This window comes from Tupaia chinensis, unplaced genomic scaffold, assembly GCF_000334495.1.
Source record: "Tupaia chinensis unplaced genomic scaffold, TupChi_1.0 Scaffold139757_1, whole genome shotgun sequence".
In the NCBI taxonomy this organism is placed as follows: domain Eukaryota; kingdom Metazoa; phylum Chordata; class Mammalia; order Scandentia; family Tupaiidae; genus Tupaia; species Tupaia belangeri.
The window spans coordinates 645344-668161 of NW_006199637.1; the positions used below are offsets into that span (position 1 = coordinate 645344).

Genomic DNA, 22818 nt, shown 5'->3' on the forward strand with positions numbered 1-22818 from the left:
GTGATCCAGTTCTAAGCCTCATCTTTTCTATTATGAAGATGGCAAAATCCTGAGGTGAATGTTCACCTCATTTGATTACAGTTGGTCTGTTTGTAAGGGAATAAAGTAATCAATAAAATTCCCCTTTCGGGGAAATTTGATTTCATGGTTAAAAAAAAAAAGACAATCCTTAAATCTGGAAAACAAAGCATAGGAGAAAATCAATGTTTTAGTCAAAAGTCATAAAATTCTATTTCTCCTGTATAGTCTCATATAATTAACCTTTCTTTTGTTGAACTTGCAGAGTTACTGTGGTCCAATCTTTCTGTTTAAGTTCTGGAAGTTAATGTTAAATGTTATTATTGATCTTTCCAGACTCGTCCCTACCATTAAGTTGGCCATTTTCTTGGTTGGTTTTTGTTCTCTCATTTCTGTGTGTCTCTTTAGTTTTCCTGGTATAGCACTCCCTTCAGAACTTCTTGAAGAGCTGGTCTGGTGTTAGTTCATTCTTTTAGGTTGTGTTTATCTGAGAATGTTTTTTATCTTGTCTTCCCATATGAAGGGTAACCTTGCTGGGTATAGTATTCTGGGCTGAAATTGTTTTTCATTGAATACTTTGAATATATTTTCCTATTCTTTCCTTGCTTGCATTGGTTCCGATGAGAGGTCCTGTGTTAGTCTGATGGAATAACCTTTGTATGTAACTTGACATTTCTCTCTTGCCAATGTTAGTATCTTGTCTTTGTCTGTGGTTTTGTTCAATCTGGCTATGATGTGCCTTGGTGCCAGTGCATTTTTCAAGCTGCCAAATCTGGGACTTAAACCTTGCAGTTGGGCTTGTGTGATTCAGCTGCCTTAGCTACCATGCCAACAGCCAATCCTAACCGGACTTTTATAAATCATTTGTTCTTGAAAAGACCAATGAGTGGAGATCTATGACTAAAAAAAATTAACAGTGGGTGTTTTCATTAGAAACTGTGTAACTTTGTTCTGTTATCTAATGGAAGGCTTAATTATCAAAAGTAAAACATGGGACCAGCAGATGGCATAATGGTTACTACGTTGCTAGACTCCCACAAGGCTGACTGTGGTTTGAATCCCAGACCTAATGGCTTTAAACTGATCCCAGGCATGCATGCACGTGTGCCCAAAATCCTTAGAGGAGAATGGAGAAGGGATTGTGGCGTGGCCATACCCCCATGGGGGGTGATTTCTCGCTTTCTGACTGCCTCTGTCTGGTGAGCGCACGTGCCGTATAGCAAAAATCTGTTAATAAAAAAATTAAAAACACTATTATTTACTGATTAATAGATAACTTGCCAAAAGCAAAAGGTTTAGGACTATGACTTCCTTTTAATGGAATGATTAGAAAAGAGGCATGGGATAAATAATATGCATAGAATAAGAAGCCAGTCATTACTTTTTCTTTTTTGCTTAAATTTTTGCCAGAGGGTGTGTATGCTGGCTGTAAGATACACAGAGGGAAAGTGAGAAAGCACACCCCCCCCACCTCCATAGGGAACAATCTTCCACAATCCCTTATCCTCTGTTTCTTTTTCCTTCCAGGATTTTGGACACATATATGCACGTGCCTGGCTAGTTTCTCAAGATGCTGGGTTTAGGACACAAACCACACAGCTGGCCATCTGGGATCCAGTTGCCTTAACCACCAGGCCATGGGCTGGCCTAGAAGCCAGTCATTTCTGTTTATCATTTGGGATCACACAAAGAGGTAGAAGTAGTAAAGTGTCATTAGGAATAAAGTCCAGAGAAAAGAGAAGTACTATGGAACAGCACATACTTAACAATTTTTGCTTTAGCAGACAAATAACAAGGAATCTTTAGTATATTTATAAATTTCAAATACTTTTAGTAGCCTTAAAAGTAGCAAAAAAACATTACAAGATAAGGCTTCCAGTCAATGTATGTTATGCCAATTACATTTTAGAAAACATGAGAAACTTAATAAAGAACCATGAAAGATACTTTCATTTAATTCATTTATTCAACAACTAAGCGCATGTTACAATACGTAAGAACTGTATAAAAGCAACTTATACTAGAAAACGAACAAGTCATACTCCTCTCCTTAAGGAGTGTGATTTAGTGGTGGGGAATGATGCAAAAAACCACCACTCAAACCCTACGTTGTATGTGTGTGGGTTTTTTTTTTTTTTTTTAATTTTTTATCTTTATCCATTTTTTTATTTATTTTTATTTGACCATAGAGGGATAGAATAAGAGAGAAGGTGAGAAAGCAAGCTGCCTGGTCTGGGACTCGAACCAAAGTCAGCCATGTGGGAGTCCAGCACCTTTAACCACCATGCCACCTGCCGGCCCCACTTGTATGTGTTTTTATAATGAAAAATTTCAAGTGTACACAAAAGTTGATAAAGAAGACTTCAATAGATTCCCACTTACTCTTTACCCTGAATCAGTAACTCAGAATTTTGTTCCATTTGTATTCTCCCCTTCTCTGCTGGTATACTTGAGTATGTATTACCAAAAAACTAGGGATGTTATTTTTACATAACAATGATTTTTATCACAGCCAAAATAATAAACAAAGATACTGTGATATTTAATCTATGATTAAATTTCTCAACTTTAAAATACTTTAAAAATTGGGCCAGCAGGTGGCACGGTGATTAAGGCACTGGACTCCCACATGGCCAACAGTAGTTTGAGTCCCAGACCTGATGGCCTGCTTTCTCACTTTCCTTCTCTCTCTCTCTTGTCAAATTAAAAATAAATAAACAAAATAATTATTTTAAACATTAACATAATTATACAATATTTGGTAGGTACAATGCAATTTTCCAGTACAAAATACAATATGTAATGATATATTCAGGATGATCAGCATACCCATTTTCTCAACTACTTGTTATTAGTTGTGCTGAGAACATTGAAAATTGCTTCTGCTTAAGTTACTTTGGTATACACAGCAAGTTGTCACTATCTATATTCTTTCCACTGTCTTATAATAGAACCATTCTTATCTATCTGCAATTTTATTTCCATTAATCAACTTCCCTCTCTCCCCTCCCCTCACAATCCTTTCTAGCCTCCAACAGACACTCCATCCCTCTACCTCTGGAGGCAATTTTTTTGACTTCCACATACACGGTAGAACATGGACATGCTTTACACAGACCATGGGATATTTCTCTTTCTGTAACTGGCCTGTTTTACTTAACATAATGCTCTATAGGCTCACACAAAAACTATCTTTCTACAGTGCGGTCTGTTCTTACCAAAATTCAAACAATATCCACAGAGTTGATTTGATTATTTTCAGTACATAAAAATGATATAGAAATCTAGACCATGTCTGGAAAGTTTCAGAAAAGCACTCAACATTCTGTTAAGGCTTCAATGTACTATAAAAAAATATATCCTTTGGAAACATTCTCTCTTACAGGTAAGAAAAGTTAACAACCATTAGACTAGTAATAGTGAGACCTAGATACTGGCATTGCCTTTTCTATTGTTTTCCTTGTACAAGTTATTTTAGCTTTACTGGATCATAGGTCCTCAAAAATAGGATGAAATGGCATATATGAAGTTAATACATATTAAAATATCTAAGAGTCTTGTATTTCATACCTGATGAGCTCGACAAATCAAGTCTAAATCATGACGATTCAGAAATTTACTGACTACATCAGCTCCAAAAGTAAATGAAACACCACGATCATTTTCTCCCCAGCCTTGTACATCCTTATCTGGGTCGGACCACAGCAAATCACAGAGCAAACCTTTTAAAGAATAGAAATACAGCAATGAAAACAAAAACCATAAAACATATAGAACAAAGCATATCTGTATCACATTTCAATTCCTTTCCTGCCCTCTTACCCTTTACTAAACAATGACAATCATTTGCTCTCAAGAATCCCAGTCTAGCCAGTGCACCCATTTCTTTATTAGACCAACCACAGAAACATAATCTGCCAGGACTCTTAAGGTAGTATTATCCAACCTTTTCCACATATAGGAAATATCACTATGGCACACTGATGGAAATGGCTGTTCATCTTTTATGTAATTTCTCCATGTGAATAACCAATTGACCCAGCAGCATTCCCTAAATAGTTCATCTTTTCCTTACAGAGTTACACTATTTTGGAACACCAATGTATCCGATTAGTCTTTTTTTTTTTTTATTTTTTTTTTTATGTCCAAGCTAGTAACACAGTAGAGCTTTTATTTACTATAGGATGTGTATGCTTGCTGGAGAGTCAGAAAGACAGAAAGCGAGAAATCACCTCCCAGGGGAATGGCCATGCTGCAATTCCTTCTCCTCCAGTCTCCTCTTGGGACTTTGGGCATGCACACATACGTGTGAGTTTCAAGCAGGCAGGTCAGAGACTTTAGGTGCGGCTGGCCATGTGGGAGTCCAGCGACATAACCATTATGTCATCTGCTGGTCCTCACGTTAGAGCTTTTTATTAAGTCTCTGTATTTGGTGGAGCTAAAATCTCCATTTGATTTTGTTGCCCAGGATGGTCTGGGTTAGTTTTGATTCTCTGCCCATGTACACTTCAGAATAAGCTTGTCTAATTCTGTGAAAAACTCACTGCAACTTCATTGGAATTGCACTGGATATATATATCAGTCTGAAGAAAAGTCATTTTGTACTGAGGACTGCAGGATAGAAAAATAAAAAAAACCAATAGTGTGAAAGAACAAAATCAGATCAGATGGCAGGAAAGAGGTCAGGGCTAAAATTATCTGGTATCTTAATCATATTAATAGTAGGGGAAATCTTAAAGAGGACTCAGATAACCTTGAAAATATAAAGTGGGAAGACCAGTCTGAGGAATAAACAAACTCTGAAGAATCTAAACATTTAATATGCAGACAGAGGAGGGAAAAATAAACAAAATTGAGAAAGAACTGTCAAAACAACAGGAATTCCTAGGATGAGCACAGTAAAGACATCCAGTAAGGAGAAAAAACTGTCTAAAAGAAATGGTTACACTGTAAGTGCCACAAATAAGTGGAGTAGGACAAAGACCAAAAAATGTGCCATTTACAATTAGATCATCAGATCTCACGTTTCTTGATTAAGGGTAAGAGAGTGGGAAAGGGCCAAACTGTAGTAAGACTAAGAGGGAGCAGATGTAGAGACAGTGATACTAATTTTCTCAGAGCCATGGTGGCCAATGGAAGACGCTGTATTTTTTAAAAAATGAGTCAGTTATAAGATTTTATTTAAGAGTTCATAAACTTCATAATATCACTCAGCAGGACGTATCTTTTTGTTTGTTTGTTTGAGAGGTTTTTTCACTATATGGCGTGTGTGCTTGGTGTGCTCGCCAGACAGACAGAGAGAGACATAGAGACAGAAAGTGAGAAATCACCCCCCAGGGGGGATGGTCACGCCACAATCCCTTCTCCTCCATTCTCCTCTGGGATCTTGGGCACGCACGCACACGCGCCCGGCGTTGAGTTTTAAGCCACCGGGTCCGGGACGCAAACTGCGGTCGACTATGTGGGAGTCCAGAGACATAGCCATTACGCTAACTGCTAGTTCCCAGCAGGAAGTATCTTCACGATCAGTTATAGTACAGCTTGTCCTGTCAGTAAAATTATTTAAAACCCTACCCAGAACTAATGATAACACCCTCTTAATTTCTATCACCTCATATTTCCTAAGCTTCCACTGCGATGTTTTAAGAAAGACACTAGAACATAAATCCATTGGGACAGTCTCAATTCATAAGCCTTCTTCTGATTGAAACTGAGTCAAGGGTTGGAATTTTCTGTCTCTTCCTCATCAAACAGGAAGGCACCTGAAAATTGAGTTCTATTAAAAAACCCCTGAATAACTGATTTGGGGAGCTTCTTGGCTGGTGAACACAGTGATATGCTGGGAAGGCAGCATGCCTAGAGATGGTATGGAAGCTCTGGGCTACTTACTCTACCTAATATCATCTCTTATGTATCTTTTCCATTTACTGTTTCTGGGTCATATCCTTCATAATAAATCAGTAAATATAAGTAAAGCACTCAAGGAGGGGATTGTAGGAACCTCCATATTTATAGTTGGTCAGGCAGATATGTGAGTCACTAGGGGCCCCTCTTGACACTTGTGTCTGAACTGCAGGTTGTGCTTTGTAAAACGAAGCCTTTAACCTGTGGGGTCTGTGCTAACTCCAGGATTAAGTTTCAAGTCTGGACTGGGCATCCAGGTGTTGTCACAGAATTGGGTGTGGGGTGGGAAAAACTCACCCACATCTGGTATAAGAAAACACTACACAGAAAGGTATGTGTTAAGGAAAAGTTGAACTGAAGAAGCAGGGCAATTTAACTACAATGAATTCAATAGGTATTCATGGCATTTTATGATGTGAATGCCATGAGTAGATACTTTAGTATATATACACATGTATTCAAATTCAAGTAATAATATTTTTCAAAAGAGGTTTTTGCGTTAGGGCGCATGTACTCGCAGGAGAGACAGTGAAAGGGAAAGTGAGAAATCACCCACCAGGGGAGATGGCCATGCTTTTCCTCCCTTCTCCTCCCAGGATCTTGGGCACGCAGCACATATACCTGGCATGAGTTTCAAGCCACGGGGTCCAGGACCTGAACTGTGGTCTGCCATGTGGGAGTCTACCAACATAACTGCTATGCCATCTGCTGGTCTCAAGTAATATTTTAAAATGAATAAAAAATGGGCAAGTGGCAACTGTTATTTATGAACTTACATTAGGCTCACTTGTTAATCAATCAAAACAGTGTTTTATCTTCAACTGGAACCTATTTGTGTTTATTGTGACTTGCTCATTGACAACTTAAGGGTTATTCTGTCTAGATGTTTCCTAACATTTTCACAATATTCATAAAATTGGTTACAAGTCTAAAGAGCCTTAAGCTAAAAAAAAGTCTGAAATATAAATGAGGGAGGAGGTAACAGAAAGCTCCTAGATAACTTAAAAAGAAGGTAACCAAAGCATTGGGCAAGAATGAATGACTATGTTAATCAAAAAATCTTGACTAACTTAAAGTTTCTAAAGGATATAACCAATGCCAATATGAATGAGGGAACTTAAAGAAAAGAAGATAAGAGAATCAATAGCAAGATCTTCTTTGTGAAAAAAATAAGTTTGACAGAAACATAGTGTGGTCATAGATAAAACTTAAAAGTTCTGAACCTTGAGGGTGTGATCAATGCAAAATGAAAAATTTTTTTACAGCTATAAATAATCTGTAGTTAGCTTACTGACTATAAATTAGGTTTATATAGATGAACATTTTATACAAAACAATAAAATTTCTCTATATACTTACCTGTATCAGGGACATCAGTGGGTCTCATGATTCTTCGAATCTGCTCCATAGATTGAAGGTCTGGCGATAGTCCTATAATGAAAAAAATGACACAGTCCTGATATCTCAAACATTTTAATAGTCACTCATTAAAAAAAAAAAAGCATTTAATCAAAGTAGAGTTACTATGTGATATTAAGGACATTAAAGGTATTACTTTTGATGTTATCTTAAAGGTTAATATGCTGAATTATTATGATCCCACTTTACATAGTAAAACATTATGATTAAGTGTCCTTCCATTTTTCTCTACCAGTTCAAAGTATCAATAAATTCTTTTACATTTCAAAAAGACTTCCCAAGGATTGAAACTCTACTGTTCTTTCTTTTCAACCATTTTCTGCCCTTCATAGGAAACACTCTATTGCCACCCCTCCTACAACTTTTGACACTTCTGAACATGTAACTGTTTCACTGTATTTTTTTTTTTTTTTTTTTTGGTTAAGACACAGGTCTCATCAGTGTTGCCCAGGCTGGCCTTGAACTTGTGATCCTTCTGCCTCAGTCTCCTGAGAAACTAGGATTACTGGTACCTGCCATGGCATCAAACTCTAATCATCTAAGACTTTCTTCTCACATCCCACTCTAACATGCTTATCTTTACGAAGCTATAAACTGTTGATCAGTAGGATGAACAAGAAAAAGCACATAAAGATACTTCACAATCTTGGGGCCGGCAGGTGGCATGATGGTTAAGGGTGTTGGACTCACACATGGCTGACCACAGTTCTAGTCCTGGACCTGGCGGCATGCTTTCTCACTTTCTTCCCCCCTCCCTTCTCTCTCTCGTGCTCTCCCTCTATGGTCAAATTAAAAAGAAAGAAAGTTAAATAAAAGAATTCTTAAAACAAAAAACAAACAAAAAAAACTTCACAATCTTAAAGTGGTATATAAACTATTAATTCTCTGGTAGACAATCCAAGTATAAGAAGCTCAACATTTATATTCTGCACTGCTACATTTCTATTCTTAGCTTTACCATAAAACACATAAAGGGGGCAGGCAGGTGGCATGGTAGTTAAGGGTGCTGGACTCACATGTAGCTGACCACGGTTCAAGTCTCGGACCTGGCAGCTTACTTTCTCACTTTCTCTCTCTTTTGCTCTCACTCTATCTCTCTCTGATCAAATCATAAATAAATAAATAAAGTTAAATAAAAAATCATTAAGAACCATAATTTCTTAACCTTGTAGAAAACATGTTTTAATTAATATACTGAATTATGTTTTCCCAGAAAATAAGCCATTTATTAACTTCAGACTTAGGCAAGTACATCTATCTTTTAAGCATTTTTCTAGACAACTCTTCCTATATGTTGATTAAAAACTAATATCCTTATACCATTTTTATTAAATCACTTCTCTATACAAAAGCTCAGTATGGTTATTACTAAGCTATTCAATAAACTCCTTTGCTCAGTATCTGAATTTCTATAATCTGATCCCATCATTTCCCAACAGGTAGCTGACATTCTAGTAGGGCTCGTTCTCACAAGTTCCCCAGACAACAGAAGCTGTTGTCTTTTTCACTTCTCCCAAGTCTGTTTATGCTCTGAAACCCATGTAGCCATGAACATTTATCCAGCAATTCTTTCCTCTATTCTGACTTCTCAGAATAATTAGTCTCTAGGGGTCAGCAGGTGGTGTGGCAGTTGAAGTACAGGATTCCCACATGATCAACTGAGTTTCAAGTCCTGGATCTGGCAGCTTGAAAATCACACCAGACACGTATACACACAAAATTCCTGGAGGAGGAGAATGGAGAAGGGATTGCAGCATGGCTATCTCCATTGGAGGGCGGGGGGTAATTTCTCACTTTTCTATCTCTGTCTATGTTGAGCACATGTGCCCTATGGCAAACCACTCCTAAAAAAATTACTGTCTCTAAAAGTACTGCATAATCAAATTCCTATATTACCCAACTATGTTTCATATATAATTTTATCAATACTTAAGTTTTCATGATGAACAGTAATACACAATACAATATCTACATATTATGGCATCTAGCCAAGTGCTAGGCCCATGATAATTTTTCAAGTAAATCTTTATATATTCAAGCTTATAAGTTAAATGGAAAACTTGTCATTCTACCAAAAACTTATTTTTAGAACTAAAGCAGACATATTGCATGAAGCCTAGAACTCTTCATATATGTGAATGTTTTTCATATATGTGAATATTAAGCTCAATTGTATTTGGATTCTGGTGAAAGATATTCAATATAGGCAGGAAGATAATGATTCTCTAATTTTTACTGATAGCAGGGTATCATACCTTTCTGTCAAATCTGAGGCAAAGAGAAAATATTTTTTCGAACTTCATTATCCTCTTTATGAGTTAAACTTAAAGTTCATTTATAAATAATCAAATTTCTAATTAGAAACATTTTTTTCCTCTTTTTGCTTGCTAGAAGGCATGTGCACTCACCAGAAAAAGACAGGGAGTGAAGAAAGCGCTGCCCCATGGAGGATGGTGATGCTTCAATCCCCTCTCCTCCATTTCTTCTTCCTTATGGGATTCTGGGCATGCATGCACAAGCACATGGTATGTTTTTCAAGCTACTTGGTCCAGGACTAAAGCCATGAAGCTGGCCATGTGGGATCCAACTGCCTTAACCATGAGGCCAGAGAGCCAGCCCCAAATTTCTAATGATTAAAAGAGGTTTTAGCCATGTTTGAAAGTTTTAATCCTTTAAGTTTTCACATAAGTGGTGCTTTGTTTCTCCAGAGCATCTTAATTATTATAGTTCTTACTTGAATAACAAACAGTAAGGAAAACAAGACAAATTCACTAGCCTACCTCCATGACAACAGAAGATCTTTTCATCCACAATAGCGGCTATAGGCAGGCAGTTAAAACAATCAGTGAAGGTCTTCCACAATTTAATATTAAATCTTCGTTTGCCTATTAAAAAAACAAGTAGAATAAGTTAAAATTTTTAAACTGTTCTCATTAATTACCTCAAAGTCACAGAATAGTGAACAGTTTCAATTTTCTTTTTTATGCTTATCTAGCATTTTCTTTTCCTATAAGGAATGCTATTTATATACTATCTTTAAAAAGTATTAAATGTAAACAAACATTTGGCACCTTCAGTAAATTTAAACATATTTCAAAGATTATTGTAGGTGTTTTACAAAACAAATAAACCAAACACTTTTATCTTTTAAGATCACTACACTAAAGCAATTTTGAAAGTCTACCGGGCTGTAAATCATGTTTTCCCTTCAACATGTGCACTAGTTATATATGCAGCCATATAAGTAAGCAGAAGTGAAAGGGATACCTCTAGAGACTGTCCATTTTAACTAATGCATTGAGTAATAGTATAAACAGTATAAAGGAGAATTTCCAAGTGCTTAACTCGTTGCCCCCTTTGAGTGAATTACTCCTTGGAACTACAGCAAGTATAAGAAGACACATGAAGGCTATAATTTTCTAGTAGCCTAGCATAAAATGCTGCAACAAAGAAAACCACAAGTATATGTTCACCTTTTTGGAGTTACTCAATTTTCCTGAATTTGGCAATAAGTTGTTACTACTAAGCCAGGAAAATACTTGTGAAAGACACAAGTATTAATTTCTTCTGTTTTATGCCATACCCTGCCTCTTAATGAATAAGTATAACTCAAAGCACTGTTTACAAGCTGTTCTCCCATATATTATTCCATTTGATCTAATTTTTATCATATATATTTATATATAAAAATTAGATCAAATGGAATAATATATGGGAGAACAGGCGAATATTTTATCCTGTAAGAATAATTCTGATGTAACTTTAGGAAGATGGTTGTAGTTTTATGTACTCTAACCCATTTCCCCTCTACTGGTCTAATTTAAATAATTCAAACCACATGCAACATCTCAGAAATAAAAATGCAATATAAAACCAAACATAGGGGCCAGCAAATGGCATAGTGGTTATATTGCTGGACTCCCACACGGTCAATTGCGGTTCAAGTCCTGAACCTCATGGCTTGAAATTAACTTCTGGGTGCCTGTGCATGTGTGCCCAAGATCCCAGAACGAGAATGGAAAAGTGATTGTGGTATGGGCATCAGAGTGAGAATGGAAAAGTGATTGTGGTATGGGCATCCTCCCTGGGCGGGGTGACTCACTTTCCCTCTCACTGTCTCGGTCTCTCTTTCTCTCCAGTAAGCACAGGTACCCTACGGTGAAAACCTCTTTCCAAAAAAAATAAAACCAAAAAAATACATACATATACATACATACATACATATATATGTATGTATGTATATATATTCTTCTTAGCATATCAGCTTTGCAAGGATAACCTCTGTTGTGCATTATTAGAACCCAGTGTTTAGTATCTGGCATATATAACATGTCCTTAAACATTACCAAATTATACAAATCAAGGAAATATGAAGTTTGAACAGAAGTCTATCAAATTTAAGGATGGAAAAAAGTGAAAGCAGATTCTCATGATCTACAAAACCAAAAGACCAAACTGGAACACAGTAGGGCAATTTAGTGATAACACTTAGAAACATCACTACACAAAAGTCAATCAATAATTTCCAAATAATGAAAAAAAAGCAATAAGGATACCAAAGACTATTCAGTATCCTTGGCTCTCTAGATTTGTACAGTCTAAAATTTTAAAAGTAAACTTGAATTTTAAATAGTCCTAAAGAACTTTTCAACAGTTCATGTGACAGAGAGCTAATAAGAGCTTTTGTCCTATCATAAGAATGCTAAGAGCTAAAACACCTATATGGACACTAGAAAGCCAGGAGTCACTTCGGTGACCTCTGTTTCACTTGAATATTTTACCAGGTAAACTAATTAAAAGTAGGCTCTTCAGCAGAGTAAGCTCCAGTCAATTTGAAATAACATGACCAAGAGGAGTCCAAGAACCAATTAGTAACATGTTCCCTAGTTTCAGGTTGCTCTACATGGGCTTATACCTGGTACATCACGTTTTTTTCAAAAGTTTGAATCCAAGGAACTCTTTTGTACCTGAAAATTATTAGGGGATGTTTTAATTAATTACTTTTCTAAGTTTGAATTTTCACTTACATTCATCATAGAATCCATAAATGCGATTGATGCTAGCACACTCATGGTTTCCTCTTAAGAGAAAGAAGTTCTCAGGATATTTGATTTTATAGGCCAATAGCAAACAAATGGTTTCCAAAGACTGCTTTCCTCTGTCCACATAATCTCCTAAGAAAAGATAGTTGGCTTCTGGTGGGAAACCTCCATATTCAAATAATCTCAGTAAATCTGTATACTGTCCATGAATATCTCCTAAAAAGAAAAAAAAACATAGTTGTTTTAGAAAAATCAGTTACTTTTGTAAGCAGCTTCTATGAACTGGTTCTCAATGTTCACATGGTTATATAATCCTTTCCCTCTGAATGTGGACTATTCCTAGTGACTTGCTTTTAGCAAATGGGATATAGCAAAAGTAAAGTGGACTGTCAATTCTGAGATAAGGTTACAAAAGATTGTGACTTCTTAGAGTTACTTAGAACTCACTTTCTTCCATGCTTGCTGATGAAGCATTGTAAAGAGTACCTTTAAAGACTACCTCAAGTCATTTTAAGATCATCCATAAGTAACTACATTTGCTTCACTACAGATTCATAGAAGGGACAGATCATTTCCACAAAATTCCAGATGACTTCCTCTTACTAAAAGGTGATATTCTAAGCTAATTAACTTATTCAACGAAAATTTACTTATAACTAATATCTCTTATTTGCTGGGTACTGTATAAAGGAGCACCAAATACAAAATTTAATAAACCAGTTGAAAAAAAGAGAATAAAAATTACAGGCTGAGCATCCCTAATCCAAAAAATCTGAAGTGATTTAAAATCTGGAATCCCACACCAAACCTCATGTGACAAGTCACAGTCAAAACACAATACAAAAATATTCTAAGTCAGCCAGGTCATGGTGTGGTAGTTAAGGCACACCTGGATCTCACAGGGCCAATTTTGTAGATCCAGTCCCAGGCCTGGCGACTTGTAAAATATGCTAGTGTGTGTGCATGTGTGCCTAAAATCCTTAGAGGAGAATGAAGAGGGGATTATGGCACAGCTATGCCCCTGGCAGATGATTTCTCATTCTTCTTCACCCTGCTCTCTGGTGAGTACTTGCATCCTATAGCAAACAAATAAATAAAAATAAAAACAACAAAAATAATCTATAAAATATCTTTGGGGTAAGGTATGAAGTGTACATGACACAGAAATGAATTCTGTGTTTTGACTGGGTATCATTCCCCCAAGATTGCTCATTATTTCTACACAAGTATTCCAAAATCTGAAAAAATCTAAAACACTTGTAGTTCCTAGCACTTTGGACAAAGGGATATCCAACCTGTATTTAAACAGCACACTGATTAACTGCACATTCCATTGTGTGGATGTGGATCACTAAGGAACATAGGGGGACAAGAAAAATGTTTGCATGTAAAAACCATCCCTATTTGAGCAAAAGTAGATAGTAAATCCAAGAAAGCTATCTGATAAGCACTAATAACTACAAAGAAAATCTGTATTATCAAACCAAAAGTCAGTATGACCATTATTTTACTATCTCCTCACTGTTATGTGAACCACAGAAAAATGTTACTTTCTAGTTATGTAATAATTTTTCTGGTTATAACAATGTAATTACTCAACTTAAGATATTAAGTTTATGCCTCAGACTAAAAGCCACTTTAAGAGTTAAAAGAATACAAACTGTAAAGTAATATCATCTTTAAAATAAATGAAAACATTTAGAACAAAGTTAGAAGACCATGAATAATATCATATTGACATTCCAAAATTCTATACTTTTTTTTTCTCAACAGTGTACTGGAATGCCCATTTCTCTCTACCCTTGACAACATTAAATATCAATCTTTGACGATTTCTATAATTTGAGTATAGAGACTTGTTTTATATTGCAGCTCACTGATTACCACTGAGACTGAAGACCTTATGTTTATTAGCTATTTGAATTTCTAAGATATGCCTCTTCCTATTTTGAAGTTTGTATTGTATTTGTATTTTTTCTTATTTATTTCTAAGAACTCTTTACATGTATGCATAGCCATCTTAGTTACATTAATATAAATAGCAAACATTTCTCTCATTTCTATAACTTTTTATTTTAGTAAGTTTCAATTTTTATATGATGTTACTTAATAAAACCTATCTTCTCTTTTTTACAAAATTAGAAAAAATTTTCTCTAAATCAACCTTAATGTAAATATAGAAGGAAAAATGTAACTCGAGAGTTACTTCCAACTTTACCCATTTACATACCACAAATTTTCAGTGGTGCTTCTAATTCCAGAAGAATAGGCTGGCTCAGAAAGATCTCCCGAGACTTGATACATAACCCCCGAACTTCTGCTTCAGTCATCTGCACAATCTTTCCTGGACGACATCCTCGTACTGATAAACAATAAATAAAAATGGTCAGTTTTCTGAAATTTATCAACAAATTAATAATACAAATTAAAAAGCCATACTCATATTTTGAAGCTCAAGCAAGTCACACAAGGCAGCAAACTACCCTACACTGTTGGGTCTAAAGCTAACAATAAGGTTATTTTATAATCTTTGGTTTCTATCTTCGTTGTTGCTGGTTCCTGATGACACTCCTCTAAAGTCTGCTGTCAATGAAATACAGCCCTCATCTTTACTCTCCTCAGTGGTCAACTTAATGTCTAGCAGCCCAATATACCTAAAATGTTTCAGGGACAGCACTCTTGAGTGTCTGTACTCTCTCACTGAGGACAGTCTTGCATCTAGTAGGACGCCAGGGTAGCATCATGAAGTAGCAGGGGCTATGAGGAAAAGGCAATTAAAAAGTAGCTGGCAGGAGGTGATTGAGTATTTTTTTTTTGGGGGGGGGGGGAATGGAATGTTATAGGGTGCATGTGTTCACTGGAGAGATAGACAGAAAGCCAATCTCTTCTCCTCCATTCTTCTCCTGGGATCTTGGGCACACATGCATACACGACTGGCATGAGTTTTAAGTCGCCAGGTCTAGGATTCAAACTGCAGTTGACTACGTGGGAGTCCAGTGACGTAACCATTATGCCATCTGCTGGTCCCAACCCATTAAGCCGCTATGGCCAGATTTAAAATGTTCGTTGGCTCTATGGGATTTGGCATTCTTACCCACTAGGCCATGAAGCCAGCCCTTTCCTAAAGTAATTTATTCATTTCCAATGAGAGAGAGAAAAACAGAGAAAGGCAGACAGACAGGCACTCCCACTAGGATCCTCACACTGTGATCTACCCTGAGTCTCAGCCAGCTCAGATCACTGGCATGCACATGCCTGGTATGCTCAGGAAGTCCTGGGACAGGAACTCAGGACCTCTCTTTCCCAGGAGGGTCCCACTGTGTTACCACTATACCTCCATCTGGCCCTATCATCTACATTTTCTGAATAAAACAAATATAAAAAAGATGCCAGATATTTAAACTTTTATATCTATCCTTATATTCACAATAGAGCATTATATTAAAATCTCTAAAGATTAACTAAACATTTTTTTCCATATGAATGAGTAATAAAATCCATAAAATAACATGGATTGGTGCATGGGAGAAGGGAGTTTCTTATCTGCCTTCTTGAACTTTTCTCTCATCTCCACCATCTCCTTCCCTTTAATCTTTAAATATACTGCTAAGCTCTCATATAACCTTAACTGAAAAGGAATTTTTTTTAGGTTTTTGCCACATGTGCTTGCTGGAGACAGACAGAAAGTGATAAATCACCACCACCACCCCCACGGGGTAATGGCCACACCACAATCTTTTCTTCTCCATTCTCCTCCTAGGATCTTGGGCATGTGTGCCTGGTGTTATTTTTCTTTCCTTGTCTCTCTTTTTAAAAATAATTATTTTATTTAACTTTATTTATTTAAATTTGATCAGAGAAGGACAGACTGAGAGAATGAGAGAGAGATACAGATGGGAGCCGGGGGGGGGGTGTGTGTGGGGGGATGAAGAAAGCAAGCTGCCAGGTCCAGGACTTGAACCAGAGTCAGCCATGTGGGAGTCCATCACCCCATATTACCACACCACCTGCTGGCCCCAAGAAATAAAGTTAAACAAAATAATTCTTTAAAAAAATAAAATTTCCTGGGGAAAAATTGATTCAGCATGTAATAGTTTCAAATGAGTTTCAAAGCCCTTTAGTAACAAATACTATTACTGCTTAGAAAATATTTTGAGGTATTATATAAAATATACTAACCTCGGGACCAGCAGTTAACATAATGGCTATGTCGCTGGACTCCCATGTAGCCAACTGCAGTTCAAGTCCCGGACCCGGTGGCTTAAACTCATGCCGAGCGCATGTGTGTGCATGCCCAAGATCCTGAGAGGAGAATGGAGGAGAAGGGATTGTGGCATGGCCATCCCCCCTGGAGGGAGATTTCTTTCTTTCTCTCTGACTCTGTCTTTCTGGTGAGTGCACACGTTCTATAGCAAAAACCTGTCTCAAAACAAACAAACAAACAAACAAAAACAAAACTAACCTTCCCTGTATAGCTAACTCAATGATTTTTTTTAAAAAAAAAACTATGTATACACCTGAATTAACTATCACTCAGCTCAAGATGTAGAGTGTTGGGGATGTCAGGTAGTATAGTGGTGCTGGACTTCCACATGGCAGACAGTGGTTCAAGTCCTGGACCTGGTAGCTTTGTCCTCCCTTACTCCCTCCCTCTCTGGTCTAATACGAATAAATAAATAAATAAAATAATTCTTAAAAAAAAAAAAAAAAGATGTAGAATGCTTTCTGCAACCATACCCTAACCAATATTAGCAATGCCCAAGGTTATTGCCTTAGTCTGTTATCACATTGAGTCTGTTTCTGGATAATACATAGACAATTACTCTATTTCTGCATCAATACCACACTGTTGTGTTTTTTTTTTTTAATTATTTTATTTAACTTTATTTATTTTGTTTATTTATTTTAATTTGACCAGAGAGAGACAGAGTGAAGGGGGGGAGTGAGAAAGCAAGCCACAGGTCACAGGTCTGGGACTCAAACTGTGGTGGCACAAGTGAGAGTCCAGTGCCCTTAACCACCACGCCACCTGCCAGTCCTAATACCACACTGTTTTAATTATTGTAGCTGTGTATAAAGTCTCAGTATCTGGTAGTATAAACATTCCAATTTTGTTCTTTATCTAGATCTTTTCACATTTTCAAATACATTTTAAAACTGATTTGTGTCTATTCCCTCCCCAAAACCTGGTACGTATGCTTTAATTTGGTATAAATACTTAAGTCTACAGAGGACTGACATTTTAATTTTAAGCCATGGACACGATATCTGTCATTTAAGTTACTATTTCTCTCTCTCAGCAACGTTCCGTAGTTTTCAGGGTGGCAGTCTTGCACTTTTACCATTAAGTAAACTGAGGGTACGGGAGGCTGCCATTTTTTTTTTTTTTTGAGAGGTTTTTCGCTATAGGGCGCATGCACTTGCCAGACAGACAGAGAGACATAGAGTCAGAAAGAGAGAAATCACCCCCCAGGGGGGATGGTCACGCCGCAATCCCTTCTCCTCCATTTTCCTCTCGGGATCTTGGGCACGCACGCACACACGCCCGGCTAGAGTTTTAAGCCACTGGGTTCGGGACGCGAACCACGGTCGACTACGTGGAAGTCCAGCGACATAGCCATTACGCTAACTGCTGGTTCCCATTTTAAGTGTGTGATTTTTTCTTTCATTTTCCAATTATCTGATGTTAATATACAGAAATATAATTTTTTAAAATGTAATTGCCAGAGAGCATGAGTGAGAAAAAAACAGAGAGACTGAGAAATCCCCTTCAACTCCACACTGATCACTGTTGTACCACAATCCTTTTGCCTCCATTTCTCCATCCTATCAGATTTTAGGCACCGATGTACATGGGTCCTGGAGTGTTTCCTAAGCTGCCAGGGCTGGGACTCAAATAATGGTCAGTCATGTGGGATCTGGCTCCATATGGACATCACTTAACTGTGGTACCAACAGACCAGCCCGTATTGATTTTTGTACACTGTATATTCCATTGTAGAATCCTTTAGACTTTCCAAGTACACAATTTTATCACCTGTAAAACATTCTTAATTCAAGTTTTTCCCAACTCTGTAGCTTTTATTTTTCTTCCTCATTGAATTGGTTAGGACCGCTAGGAAGATGAAGAGAAGTGTTGCTAGTGGTCTTCCTCATCATGTTCCAGAACTGGGCACTGAATGCTTTTCAGGCATTCGCTATTTCACTAAGTATGACAGCTATATTTTTGCACATCTCATTGTCATCTTGAGGAAAACTGGCCTCTATTTCCAGTTTGGTAAGAATTTTTACCATGAAGAAGCATTAAAATGTATCAAATACCAAGGCCAGCAGGTAGTGTGGTGGTTAAGGCCCTGGACTCCCACATGACCAAACACAGTTCAAGTCCCAGACCTAGCAGCTTATTTTTTTCACTTTCTCTTTTTGATTAGTATGTGTGCCCTATAGCAAATTAAAATAAAAAAAAATAATTCTAAAAAAAATGATCAAATACCTCTCCTCATATGTTGAGATTATATAACTTTGCATTTACAGTCAATGTCACTTACCTTGACTAATTTCTAAATATTAAGCTATCCTTGAATTACCAGAATAAACTTCACCAGTTTATGAGTTACTATCTTTATTTACATTGCGACACACACAGTTTGCTAATATTTTATCCAGGATATTTGTAACTGTATTCATAAGCGATATTGGCAAATAGTTTCCCTGTTATTTATTTATCAGATTTCAGTATAAGCACTATTTGGCTTCACAGAACAAGTTGGGAAATGTTACCCCTCTTTCTGTTTTCTGTAAGAGACTAAATAAAATTGGTGCAACTTCTGTTTTCTTTTAAAGGTTTATTTTACTATTATTATTTTTAAAGAATTATTTTATTTAACTTTATTTATTTATTTTAATTTGACCAGAGGGGAACAGAGAGAGAGAGAGAAAGTGAGAAAGCAAGCCATCAGGTCCAGGACTTGAACCACAGTTGGCCATGTGGGAGTCCAGCACCCTTAACCACCACGCTACCTGCCAGCCCCAATTTTATTATTATTTTTAATTTGCTATAGGGCATGTGCACTCAACAGAGAGAGAGACAGAGAGACACAGAGAGAGGGGCAGGGGAGCAAGTCACCATGTCCAGGACTCAAACTATGGCCAGCGATGTAGGAGTCCAGTGCCATAACAACCATGCCACCTGCTGGCCCCAGTGTAACATCTTTTAAATGTTTAAGGTCACCAGGTAAGCCATCTGAATCTACAATTTTCTTTTATTTTTAAAAGTTTATTGATGCTTTTTTCCCTGTAAGAAAAAGAGACGGAAGGACAGGCACCGCAAACAGGGTCCTCATAGACTAACTCACCCCTACTCTCAGCTGTTCCAGACTACAGCAGGCATGCATGCATCTGGAATGCCAGGAACACAAAGCCAGGACCTTTCCGGGTGGATGTAGTTTTATCATGGCTGTGCCACCATTTGGCCTCTGCATTTTCTTTCTGGGAAGTATTTTTCAAGCTCAAACTATAGCAATTTTCAGACCTCAATTCAAATGCAAAAGAAATTTCCATATAATTCCATTAAATAGTTGAGAAGTTTCTAACTCTCTACTGGAAGACATACTAAAAGGCAAATATCTAGAGAATTCTATAAATGCTTTCAAGAGTGACAAATATGCTTAACTAAAATCATATACTTGTATAATTATATTTATTAGTATTTGGCCGTACCTACTGCTGGGAAAAGACATTTTCCAAGATGAAATACATAAAATCTCATTATAGATCAACATCAACAGATGACCACTTGCAATCAATTCTGATGAAAGAGAACATTAACTTGACTTCAATTAAGCAAAATTTTATCCTCTCCGATACACACACAAAAAAATTGTTTTTCATGATTACAAAAATTATATTAAAATACTTTACATTTGAATATATTATATTTGTAATATTTGTATTATCAATCATATATTACATTTAAATTTTTTATTTAGATAAAAAATGCAGGTTTGGGACCAGCAGTTAGCGTAATGGCTATGTCAGTGGACTCCCACGTAGTCAACCGCGGTTCGAGTCCCAGACCTGGTGGCTTAAAACTCACACCAGGCGCATGTGCGTGCATGCCCAAGATCCCGAGAGGAGACCGGAGGAGAAGGGATTGTGGCGTGGCCATCCCCCCTGGGGGGGGGTGATTTCTCGCTTTCTGTCTCTCTGTGTCTCTCTGTCCGTCTGGCAAGTGCACACGCCCTATAGCAAAAAAAAAATAAAAATGCAGGTTTGTCTTTTAAATTACAAAGGGTATGTGACATGTGCCTATGGATCTGTGTTGTTTCAACCAACCATCTACAATATTTCCAGCAAGTTCTTACTGCCTTCTCTAAAACATATAAGATGGCAATAATAATAATAATAATACTATCACCTCATTAAAATCTTAGTAATCTTCATGAACCACTGATATTTTATTTAAATGCTGAACAGTCTATGAGTGAGAGTGAGAGAGTCGCGTCTCCACCCCCCTGCCCCAGGGTCCTAGTCTTACCAGATTCCTTTTGCCTCTAATTCTCCATTCAGCCAGGATATTGGGCACATGGACACCATTTATTTTTCAAGCTTTCAGGGCCAGAACTCAAACCCTGGTCAGCCACGTGGGATTCAGCTTCCACTGCACAGAGTCTAACCTCTGCAGGATAGGGTCAGCCCAACCACTAATACTGTAACTCTCTACAACCTCCCAACACCAGTTACTCAAGGTCACTTAGGAACTAAAACAATTAACAGCAAAGTTATATCTGGATTTCCCAACTTTATTCCCTGACAATTGACTTACATTTAAAAGTCTGGGGACCAGCAGATGGCGTAATGGTTATGTCACTGGACTCCCACGTAGTAGACCGCAGTTCGAGTCCTGGACACCCGGCGACTTGAAACTCATGCCAGGTATGTGTGCATGCATGCCCAAAATCCAAAGGGGAGAATGGAGAAGAGACTGCGATGTGGTCATTGCCCCAGAAGGGTGATTCCTCACTGCCTCTCCAGTAAGCTTGTGCACCCTATAGAAAAAATCTTCCTCTCCAAAAAGTCTGCCCTTAAGCAACAAAAAAGTAAAAAATTTAAAGATTGACTAAAATGTGAAATTTTGGTTTCAAGTAAGAGAATTAGGCAGCTGTTATACTTTCAATTTTTCTTATATATGCCTAATAGGAATAATTAATGGGAAGTCAGAGCCCCAGATGGCTTTCTGGAGGTTCATAATACCCCAAACTATCTGTAATATTGTGTATGTTCCTGAATGGATTTTTTTTGAGAAGGTCCACAGCTTTCACGAATCTCAAAGGGGTCTGCAATTCACCATAAGCAAAAAAGTCATTCCAAATGCACTGGTAAACAGCCAGTGTAATAGGAATAAAGAAGAAAAGTAAGATATAGGTAAGGTCTAGACTTTTTAGGAATAAATGTGCCCTAGCTCTATAGTTCTCAAAGTATGAGCTCCCTTTTCATTGTGTTGACATCTGTTGATAGTGCAATAGCACTATAGTAGGTAAAACTGTAGGACCAGCAGATGGAGTAAATGCTTATGTTGCTGGACTCACAGTTTGAATCCTAGTTCAAGCAGCTTAAAACTCACACCAGGCGTGTGTGGTGAGTGCCCAAAATCCCAAGGGGAGAATGGAGGAGAAGGGACTGCAGCACGGTCATTCCCGCCCCTCAAGACCCGGGGGCGTGCGTGTGTGTGTGAGTTCTTGCTGTCTCTGGCGAGTGCACATGTCCTACAACAAAAATCTCTCTAAAATAAATAAATAATTAAAAATGTCTTGACATGGGCCAACAAGTGGCATAGTGGTTAAAATGCTGGGCTCTCACATGGCTGACCATCGTTCGCATCCAGGACTCAGTGACTTAAAACTCATGCCGGGCATGTGTGTGTGCCCCAAATCCTAAGAGGATGAATAAGAAAGGACTACGGTATGGGTGTCCCTCCTGGAGGGTGATTTCTCACTTTCTCTTCTCCATTTCTCCCTGTCTTCCTGGTGAGGGCACACACCCTAATGCCAAAAACAAAAACAAAAACAAAACAAAACAAAACAAAAAAAACAACAAAAAACAAAAAACAAAAAAATCTCTCTAAAAAAGAAAGAAAGCCAGCCAGCCTTGACAGAACAGTAAAAGCCATTGATTTTTAACTCTCAATTCTTTTTTTTTTTTTTTTTTTTTTTGAGAGGTTTTTGCTACAGGGTGCGGGCGCTCGCCAGAAAGACAGAGAGAAAGAGAGAGACAGAGAGCGAGAAATCACCTCCCAGGGGTATGGCCACACTGCAATCTCTTCTCCTCTATTCTCCTCTTGGGATCTTGGGCATGCATGCACACGCGCCTGGCATGAGTTTAAGCCACTGGGTTCAGGACTCAAACCGTGGTCAACTACATGGGAGTCCAGCAACAT

General features: G+C 37.5%; 1 protein-coding gene across 1 annotated transcript in view; it reads right to left on the reverse strand.

Annotated features, from left to right (window-relative positions):
- Window positions 1-22818, reverse strand: part of PPP1CB (protein phosphatase 1 catalytic subunit beta) — a 42719-nt gene that overhangs the window by 8206 nt on the left and 11695 nt on the right. Inside the window, exons 2-6 of the mRNA XM_006162126.2 lie at window positions 14614-14745; window positions 12369-12599; window positions 10122-10226; window positions 7282-7353; window positions 3589-3740 (exon numbers count right to left, since the gene is read on the reverse strand). Of these exons, the coding sequence (XP_006162188.1) occupies window positions 3589-3740; window positions 7282-7353; window positions 10122-10226; window positions 12369-12599; window positions 14614-14745 (692 nt within the window). The remainder of the gene's footprint in view (window positions 1-3588; window positions 3741-7281; window positions 7354-10121; window positions 10227-12368; window positions 12600-14613; window positions 14746-22818) is intronic.